At 42.5% G+C, this 10,391-nt stretch overlaps 1 protein-coding gene across 1 annotated transcript in view; it reads left to right on the top strand.

The window, feature by feature from the left end:
* The first annotated feature begins 279 nt into the window (after positions 1-279).
* The window catches only part of srebf1 (sterol regulatory element binding transcription factor 1), a 12,765-nt gene continuing 2,653 nt past the window's right edge, over positions 280-10,391 (top strand). Inside the window, exons 1-17 of the mRNA XM_008329935.3 lie at positions 280-614; positions 2,733-3,278; positions 4,651-4,817; positions 4,909-5,046; positions 5,192-5,410; positions 5,628-5,742; positions 5,859-6,016; positions 6,323-6,542; positions 6,632-6,816; positions 6,986-7,247; positions 7,367-7,533; positions 7,653-7,821; positions 7,958-8,066; positions 8,280-8,389; positions 9,257-9,389; positions 9,543-9,708; positions 10,130-10,345. Of these exons, the coding sequence (XP_008328157.1) occupies positions 509-614; positions 2,733-3,278; positions 4,651-4,817; positions 4,909-5,046; positions 5,192-5,410; positions 5,628-5,742; positions 5,859-6,016; positions 6,323-6,542; positions 6,632-6,816; positions 6,986-7,247; positions 7,367-7,533; positions 7,653-7,821; positions 7,958-8,066; positions 8,280-8,389; positions 9,257-9,389; positions 9,543-9,708; positions 10,130-10,345 (3,186 nt within the window). The 5' untranslated portion in view covers positions 280-508. The remainder of the gene's footprint in view (positions 615-2,732; positions 3,279-4,650; positions 4,818-4,908; positions 5,047-5,191; positions 5,411-5,627; positions 5,743-5,858; positions 6,017-6,322; positions 6,543-6,631; positions 6,817-6,985; positions 7,248-7,366; positions 7,534-7,652; positions 7,822-7,957; positions 8,067-8,279; positions 8,390-9,256; positions 9,390-9,542; positions 9,709-10,129; positions 10,346-10,391) is intronic.

Genomic DNA, 10,391 nt, shown 5'->3' with positions numbered 1-10,391 from the left:
CTGCATTGAGACACTGCTGCACCATATGACTTGATGGGTGGATGATGAATAGATTCATATCAATATATTTTATTGTATCATTATCTAAATCTAAATCATTTTGCTCCACGAGCTCTCAGTTCACCCGTCACACAGACAACACTACCCAAAGAAACTGGGTCGTGGGAAATCCAGTGCGTCTGCTACGATTTGCTGTGGCGCCTGTCATTCACCATTGACTGGGCGGGTTCTTCTGCGTTCGCCGGCGCAACTAAGTTTAGTTGTCCCTGAATGAGCCCCAGTGTTTGGCTTTGGTTTGACAAGTTTCCCTGCGCGATAATGGCGGTTGGAGTGAGTACTTAGTTGACACATTTGATGAAAGTTGCAGCTAATTCTTCCGCGTGTTTCTAATACGAAGGAACCACATACGCTGGCAAATGTAGGAACTCAGGGAGGGTTCGTTTTTCCAATTAAAGCTATTCAGGAAGGTAAAAAACTCTCAATTTCGAAGACAGAGACAAGAGCAAAGATGAACAACCTATCCTTTGACGATTCCACGTTGGATAGCCTGGATCCAACGATGTCGCTGCATGACCCCAGCGAAATTGACACAGCGCTTTTAAGCGACATCGATGGTACGTAAATAACGAAATATTATTCGCTATTAGCAGTCACGTTTAATTTTTGCAAAACCGCAATAATGATGTCCGTTTCAGCGTATGTTTCCATCAATTGCATTAAACATTCTAAAACATTGTCCCAATTAAATTAGCACACTATTAGCGTGACTTTTTTTTCCAAAATAAAAAGATATTTTATTTGTAAATTAATAGTGGGATTACCAGTTGTTAGCTTGTTGTGGTAACATGAAGTGAAATCGCCGACCGGTGTTCTAGTATTCACTAAACGTTGACAGTTGTTTTGAAAACAGTCATTTATATACAATTCAAATAATATGTTTAAACTATTGTTATTTCAATTATGACACAATCTGTGAACGTAAACTGTTTAATAGCGGCGAATGGACCCCGCCCCCGCTGCTTTTTACACAGAGGTTACTGTCGTGCATTCCTCTCTCCCGGGTTCATCCGACCTTAGTTAACCATGTACCAATGATGATAATAATAATAACAGTAGTAGATGCTGTAGTAGATACCAACGGGTCTTGAAAGTAACCAAAAGTCAACAATTAAGAAATCATGTACAATGGTACAATTTGTTGGTGACAGAGGAAGCACTACAATACTGTTTTTTTACTAACTATTCTATTAACTAATATCTATGTTATTGGTTAATAGAATCAGTTGCACATACATTTCGTGACTCTGTTGTTCAAAATAAACAGTGTTTCTGTGATGTTTACATATGATTTAAAGATACGCGTTGACATGTGCTTTTGGTGAGATTAACTGTGTAAACATTGGCGGTTGGGCCCCATCCTCGCTGCAGCCGTGTTCGCCATCTTGCTTTACTTTTTGACCGAGAGTAACCCTGTCCGATGGTAACCCCGTGAGAAGCTACAGACAGAGCTGCCTGTCTTCCTAGTTTTGTGCAGATCGGAATAGCTAGTGTCTGAGCCGCGCTCTGATTGGCCAGGAGCGATCACCTCATACCAAAACACCGCTTTACAAATCCAGGCTGCTAAGTTTCCCTGCACGCATGCGAATTCACTCCAACGGTATCAAGGATATTGACCCGCGTTACACGTCTGATGAATGATAGCAATAATAAATTGCACACGTAATTTGAAACAGTTCTATGTGGCCTTAATTAGCAGTCGATATATATCATATATCTGCATATATAATATAGCTGAGAAAAGAAAATGCCTGGGTCACGTTTTCTTGTCAGGAAATTTAATCACTTCTGTAACTGTTTTTGAACTGCAATTGTGCTTTTTACAAAAAATCAGCAATGCTAACAGGAGTTTATTTGGTTAAAAAAAATTGACCTGAAGCCTTTTCTACCAGATTCCTAAATTTTGTGATCAGATTTAAAATTCCTGAGGAAAAATAGGATTGCTTGCATTAACATGCATAAATTGCTAACTGCATCATGTTTGTATGTGTATTAATTATAGTCTTCCATACACAGGAGATGTTACACCATAAGCATTATGCCAACTGGTTCTTTTTGAAAATTTTGTATGTGTTTATTTTAGTTCTTTTGAGATAATATTAGGAGAATAATGTCTGGATAGTTTTTGTCACAACTGTCTACTTTTTTCCAACACTGTCTACCTGATGCTTTTGAGAGTTTTTCATAACAGTCTGTTGCTTTGTGTTTGCATAGTAAACAGTGAATGGTTTATTTATGGTTTATTGGTTTCCCAGTAACCTGGCTTTGAAGTGTTCAATTTAGTCTGTTAGAGTACAGTTCATATATCGTTCACAAAGTTTGTCTTCAGGTAAGGTTTCATGCTTTAAGAATAACATCAGAAACTAATGTTTACACAATTATTTATAATAAATCTTTTTTATAACTTATATGGAATTCCAATATTTGTTTAGTGTTGTCAACACAGAAAAGGTTAGAAGGCATCAGTTTGACAGTCAGAAAATAGGTACTTTTATTTCAAACAGACAAGGTGCTTCCTAATGTGCTGCTTGCCAACATGTCTTACCGAGGTGCCATGCAGTCATTAAGAAAAGGATGTTATGACCTGTCCAAGTTCAATTTCCTGTGCATAGTTGTACTATTCCTAGCATCGTTTTAAAGGCATACTTGTTTGTTTCTGTTCTGTCTTTCTCCAGATATGTTACAGCTTCTTAACAACCAGGATGTGGAGTTTGGAGGAATCTTTGATAACCCACCTTACCCGGTGACTACACCCACCCAAGAACTTCCGAGTTTAACCCAATCCATCACTTCTGCTACCCCTTCAGCCACTATTACAACAGCTCCGTTATCATCCTCTTCCTCTTCGCCTTCCTCGATCCTAAGCAGCAGTCCCCACCTAGATGCACTTTTAGGGCCTCCCATCACCCGCAGCTCTTCCACCCCAGACAAGGCCTTCCAGCCTCCCACTTTCCAACAGTCTCCTTTGGCCCATGTGGGCAGCACCACCCCACAGCAGCAGCCATCTTCTCCACAGCAGGTTCAAACTGTCAGACAACCCCAGGTGGAACAGCCTCAGTCTGTTCTCAGCCCAGCTGCTTCACCACATGGCTCACCTGGAACGAGTTTAGCATTCAGCACTTCACCCCAGGCTGTCTTCACCTTACCTGTACCCCAGTCACAACTCCAGGCTCAGTCGCAACAAGCCCGGACCACCTACAGCACTCAAAATAGCTACCCAGGTGAGTGAGCTTTGTTGGAGATGAGGTAAATAACAGGCTTTTTACAAATTTTGCCAAATCAGGGCTTCTGCTATACACTAAGTTGCCAAGGATTGTACCCATAATGCAATGTCATGTCCTGGCAGAAACACTGAAAATCAAATTTCCTTCCTCCTGTTTATGATAGATGGCGTCACTCTGCTCCCAGTCCATCAATATTATTTGTACTGTAGTATTTCCGTGTTCCGTGTAGTAGAAACCAGAACAAATGTTAACATGTTTTGTTTTTTGCTGAATGAGAACAATGCTGCTTGTGTGACTGTTTGCATTTGTGATCACAATGTGTTGTCAGAGCAAAAGAAGTCTCCTGGTCTGCTGCAGTTTCCAAGTTTGTTCATTTTGTCCGCCTCTGATATTAACTCAGTTAAACAAAATTGATCAGTTTTTCCTTGTGTAAAGGAAACACACATCTAAATGCTTTTAATGTAAAAACTAGTAAATTAATAAACTGACTTTTCATTTTTGTCTGGTTTTACAGTCACCTGAGTTTAATCATGTGTTTCCACAATGTAGATTATTCAGCCTCAGCCGATCACATGTCCAGGTTCTTATTCAATGAACTTTGCTCAGCAAGTGAAAGTCTGTCACTCAAAAAAGTTCTTTGTCTGGAACAACACCCATTATATGTGCACATGTCAGTTAGTCAACCCATTTGCATTTATTTCTTTATAGATATAAAGAAAAAAGACTAACAGTAGACCTCTAAAGGAGCTCTCCTGTATGATTACTGTGTTTATTTTATGGAAAAATGTTTTTGAATTTGAATAGGTGCATGCTTGAATAAGTTTTTCTAAACCCTTGGAAAAAAATGTCCACACTGTGGGACTGAGACGTGAGATCACAGTCACTATACGAAGATAAGCTGATAAAAAATGATAAGAATTACAAGGTGACACACTGACTGTTGCTCTCATTTAAGTCTTAAAGAGTTTGCTTTTCGCCCATTAGCCTACCAACCCAGACTGAGCTGCAGTCTCTTATCCTGAGCTGGGGATTAACCAGTGTCCTTTGAACCATTATAAAAACTAGATATGACTTTTGCATGTAATGATGGTTTTGTCCGACCTGTTTCATGGCTGTGTGTTGGTGAATTTATATGACAGCAATGTATTATTGAGATTTCTCACTGATTAGTTTATAGTAATTTTAATAATAATATTTCAAAGGATATTTTATTTTCATCTACTGTCATATTTCCGTTTACATGGGCCATGCTGGTGTTATAGTGATAGTGTTTTATGGAAATATTTTGTAACAAACTCTATGTCCCAATTATAGACATTGTCTCACCATGCGTTTAGGCTCATAAAATATCTGCCTTTTAATCCCCCAGCTGGCACCCTGAGCCAACCTACCACCAGTTTATCTTCATCTCCTCCAAGTGTCCAGCCAATGACCATCCAGGCTTCACTTCAGGGTCTGACCACCACCTCTTCCCTGCTCACCACTTCCAGCAGCCCCTCGTCTCAAACCATCACATCTCATGTGCAGCAAGTTCCTGTAAGTGAACAAAGACTTGATGTAAATACACTTACGTGAACAAATTTCCACCAGAGGTTGTGTGTTTGATGCCCTTCTTCATTTTCTTCAGGTGTTGCTGCAGCCCCAGTTCATCAAGGCTGAGTCCCTGCTGCTGACCACTCTGAAGCATGATCCTTGTATAGTTACAACTGTGGCCTCACCTACTTCCCTGGCCAGCACCAGTCCAGCACAGAGCACAGCACTGCAGGTAGAATATGAATATGATAGAATTTGAAACCTAAAATATTTTTTCTCATTCATGGTGACAAAGAAGCAAAGTCAAAACTTGATGTCTGGGGTAATTACTTAAATTTCAAAATAAATGAGTTCTTCTCTCTGGTTTCCTTCCTTAGGCTTTTATGGGTGGCGGTACCATCCTGACCACGGTGCCGGTCATGGTGGATGCTGAGAAGATTCCAATCAACCGCATCGCCATCAGTGGAAAGCTGGGCAGCCAGCCTCCGAAGGGAGAAAAGCGTACAGCCCACAATGCCATTGAGAAGAGGTACCGCTCCTCCATCAATGACAAGATTGTGGAGCTTAAAGACCTGGTGTCTGGCCATGAAGCCAAGGTGAGACGCTGATGCTGATTTTTATATAATAGTCTAAACAGATACAAATCAAAACATAAATCTATGTTTCTGCTCAGATCTAATATATTATGACTACATGCCCCATGGTCCTGATGTATTGATTCATATATGCTATATATAAGCTAGATTATAGGAAACTTAAACACTTCTGTTAAATGAGCTCTTTATTGCAACTTTTTCTTTTTTATATTTATAGCTCAACAAGTCTGCTGTGCTGAGAAAGGCCATTGACTACATCCGTTACCTGCAGCAGGCCAATCAGAAACTCAAACAGGAGAACATGGCTCTGAAAATGGTGGCCCAGAAGAACAGTATGTACTCTTTCCTTCTCCTTTTTTTTTCCTGCTTCCACAATGCTAAAAATATCCTGTTGATTAAGCAGTCTGTCTTAAAGTGCCCCTTGTCTTCCTCTCTGCTCCTCGTCCAGAGTCCCTCAAAGATCTGGTTGCCATGGAAGTTGATGGACAGTCTGACGTGAAGAGTGAGTTGCCCACTCCACCAGCATCTGATGTGGGGTCGCCGACATCTTTCTCACACTGTGGCAGCGACTCGGAGCCTGACAGTCCAATGGGAGAGGACACCAAGGTATGAGACTCTCAGTGAAGCTCATTAGTTTTAGTCCAAAAAGACATTCAAAAATGTATTAGGGAAATGAAACAAATTAATTAGAATGTAGCCTCTGATACACATTAGATGCCAGTTCTACATTTTATGTATAAGTTATGCATTTAAAAAGTTAACATGATGCAGATAGAGAGAAATTGACAAATTGTTTTGATATTCTGGATTTTGTGTATTCTGGTTGGTTTTGTGTTTATAAAAGCTTGTTTACATCAGATTTTTTTTCTTCAATCACATGTAAATCTTTTTGCATCTTCTCCTTTGTGCCAGCCAAACATGGGCGCATCAGACCAATCAACAGCAGGCAGCAGTGCTGGCGGCATGTTGGACCGTTCCCGCATGGCACTCTGCGCCTTCACCTTCCTTTTCCTCTCACTCAACCCTTTGGCTGCTTTGCTGTGTTCTTCTGGCAGTAGCTCAGCTGGAGGTGCTGCAGTAAGCACCACCCACCACTCAGGCAGCAGGAGTGTTCTGGGTGTGGATATTGGAAGTAAGCAGGCATAAACTCTCAAAGTGTAGGTCAGTGATTCTAATATATATATATATATTCTCTAACATAACAAATTCTGTCACACACAGCCGACTCATGGGGCTGGATGGACTGGATGTTGCCGACTATACTGGTGTGGCTTCTTAACGGTATCCTGGTGTCTGGAGTTCTGATCCGTCTCCTGGTTTATGGAGAACCTGTCACTAGGCCACACTCTGGATCCTCTGTTCTGTTCTGGAGGCACCGCAAGCAGGCTGACCTGGATTTGGCCAGGGTTTGTCAATTTCTACCTCAGGACATTTGAATTTTCACATTTACATTTAATCTTATGTGATTCTAGGAAGTTCCCTCGTCAACATAGTCTCTCACTCTCTCTATCTCTCTCTCTTTTTGTCTTTTTCCTTTCTTTCTTTTTTTTTTCTTTCTTTCTCTCTCCACCCCAGGGTGACTTTGCTCAGGCCAGTCAGAACCTGTGGACATGTCTTAAGGCTCTTGGTCGTCCCTTGCCCACCTCTCAGTTGGATTTGGCCTGTGCTGCGCTGTGGTCTCTGCTGAGATTCTCCCTTCAGCGCCTGTGGGTGGGCCGCTGGCTGGCTGCTAGGGCTGGAGGTCTGCGTTCTGACCGCCCCCTACAGGAGGATGCCTGCAAAAGCAGCAGAGATGCTGCCCTGGTTTACCACCGCCTTCATCAGCTTCACATGACAGGTTATTTGGAAAATTCCCATTTAAATAGATTTCCAATGTTAAGCTGAACTATTTTGACCTGACCACTTTGTTATAAATATATATATATTTAATTTTTTTATATAAATCTGTTTCTCCAGGGAAACTAAACGGCAGCCACCTGTCTGCAATACACATGGCTCTAAGTGCAGTGAATCTGGCAGAGTGCTCTGGTTCCTGTCTGCCCGTGGCCTCACTGGCTGAAGTCTACGTCTCTGCAGCTTTACGTGTCAAAGCCAGTCTTCCCAGGATCCTGCATTTCACCTCTGTGAGTTCCCTTCAGTCTCAACACAGTCTTATATAGGAGCAGTTGTAAGTTGATGTGTGATTTCTTTTCTTTTTTTAAAAAATTTGTTCTCCCTGCTCTTTTTTTTTTTTCTGCAAAAGCGTGTGTTCCTGAGCAGTGCACGTCAAGCCTGCCTGTCATCCAGTGGCAGCGTGCCTCCAGCCATGCAGTGGCTCTGCCATCCACTTGGTCACCGCTTCTTTGTGGATGGAGACTGGGCCATTCGCAGCACTCCTAAAGAAAGTATCTACAGCCAGGCTGGCAACACAGGTCACTGTTTACACAAGTGATATGCCCACAATGTGACTGTGGTGTACAAGACTTTACTAGAACTTTGCCAAACTCTCTGGCAGTGTGTCACCTCAAGCCTAAAGCTGATCTGTGAATGTGTTTTGTATTGCTATAGTGGATCCCCTGGCCCAGGTGACTCAGGCATTCAGAGAACACCTCCTGGAGAAGGCTCTGTACTGTGTGGCTCAGCCGCGTGGAGAGAAAAGTGCCACCCAGGCTGATGGGTGAGAGAGCAAAAAACAAGTTTTATAACTCTTAATATCACTATCAATATTATATTTCTTTTCATCCAACTTGTAAAATTATGAATTATACAATTATACAATTATATAAGTATAATGAATTATATTATTGCTGTAAAAATGCTGCCGCAGTTAGTGTATTGCTGTAAAAATGCTGCCGCAGTTAAAATGACAGTTCAGTGTCTTCCTCCTCAGGGAGTACTCTGACGCCCTAGAATACCTCCAGCTCTTGATTAGTGCTTCAGATGCAGCCGGTGCCACAACTCAGTCCTTTGCCATCGGCTCCAACATGGCCACCATCACTGGTAGGTGTCTGCGGTAGGAACAGTGTGAAAATATTAATATATTTAATTATCTGCTTTATGTATCAGGAAATTTAAAAAAAGAAACAACACTTCAGAGTCAGATTTCTGCTGACTTTAAACCTTTTCTGCTGCTTTAAGTTCCTTTAAGTGTACGTTTCTTTGATTGACGAGAATGTGGGTGAGAAATTTCCATCCAAACTGAGTCAATTGCTCCATACTAACTAAAAATCATGCAGCTCATCACTACATCTTGTGTTACTTCACATCTTCTGCAGGAGCGTCACTTCCCTTGAATTCTTCCCTTGCGTTTTCCTTTCTCCCTTGTGTAATTAATTTAATGTGTTTCTGAAAAGTGTGCCATAAGATGAAGTTACTTTCCCACTTCAGATGGTGGTCCCTATTTTCGCTAGGTGTACACTGTCCCTCCGTGTGTGTTTGTCCTCACTGATCACTGATCTGAGAGAAACGGAGACATCCTCCAGATTGTTTCATCTATCTTCAGTGCTGTCAAATCTGTGATCACCTTGAGAGGAAAGACGGGGAAGAGAGGCTGTGCAGGGATTTTATTAGCAGACTTTTTTTGGCAGTGCCTCAGGTTGCACAGTATTAGATGTGTGCTGGTGCGTATGTGCGTGTGTGTCTTAACTGATGCTGATTGAGTCGATTTCCCTTATGAGGAAGTCATCAAGAAAAGTACTTTCCTCAGTACGGTGGGATCTTGCCAGAGGGCAGAAAAGATGAAGGTCTAGAAGAATCTATAAGACAGACAGTAACTGTGTTGGGCTTGTATTTAGTATACACATGTTTATGAGTAGGCAGCGGGAAACATGGGTGTCTAACTTTTGACTGACGTGTTCCACTAACCAGGCTGCGACCCCCACTCCAAATGGTGGTCTTCAGTTGCTGTGGTGATCATCAACTGGCTCCAAGGAGATGACGCTGCAGCAGAGAGACTGTATCCGACTGTTGAGCACCTGCCTCGCAGTCTGCAGAACGCAGAGTGAGTTTGTAGTGGCTGCAGAAATGGCTACAGATGGTTAAAGACACTGCTACATCACCTCTGCCTGCTGCCAAGCAGCGAGGACACAGAAATATACACTTCCACCAATTTAACCTGTGTCCTCTGTCTGGTTTCCTCCACACTTTCTGACAGGACTCCCTTGCCCAAGGTGTGTCTGAACACATTCAGGGCAGTGCGAGCTCTGCTGTCCAAGCCAGAAAACTGCCAACTTAGTCTAAGCTACAGCGACAAGGCCAGCGCCCTGCTCAAAGACAGCCTTAACCTGGGACCACACAGCCACAGTTCCAGCTTAGACAAGGTACACACACACACACACATGCACAGTCATCTGTAGTTGGGAATAAGCACTTTTTTTGCACAGTTAAGCCATGTTTGTTTTTTTTATTATTCCTCTGAGAAAAGTCAGAGCAGCAGCAGTGACATTGCATTTCAAATAAAAATACACAGTATTCTATACAGTAACAGTAAAGCTGTAGTTCACACTGTGTGCATGTCTTTGGACAGGGCTGTAGTGCATTGTAGTTGCATTGCATGTGTTTATCAGCAAAGTGCAATGTACCTGCAATGCAACACAGAGCTGCGTCCACTAACAGCAGAACACCACACAGTGTGCAGTGAAATATCCTTCAACCACTGACTCAAAATAAACCCCCCCAAAAAAACCCACAAAGAGTGTCCTTAAACCAGAGTGAAGTGTCATAATGTCCCTCCAACTGCAGGTCATCCAGTTGCAGTTGTGTGATCTGCTGCTCCTGATGAGGACCAACGTTTGGCAGCTGCAGCAGCAGGGGGCCAGTCCTGCAGGGTCGGGGCCAGTGGTCAGCAGCGGCCCCCCAGGAGTCCAACAGGCCTCGCCACCAGAGCTCCAAGGATTTCAGCAAGATCTCAGTTCCCTGCGCAAACTGGCCCACAGCTTCAGACCTGCCATGAGAAGAGTACGTACCACGGTGTTTGTCCTCTCATCTCAGTATTACATACACT

Source organism: Cynoglossus semilaevis, chromosome 17 (assembly GCF_000523025.1).
Source record: "Cynoglossus semilaevis isolate Cse_v1.0 chromosome 17, Cse_v1.0, whole genome shotgun sequence".
Classification (NCBI taxonomy): domain Eukaryota; kingdom Metazoa; phylum Chordata; class Actinopteri; order Pleuronectiformes; family Cynoglossidae; genus Cynoglossus; species Cynoglossus semilaevis.
This window is presented reverse-complemented; position numbering and strand designations above follow the sequence as displayed.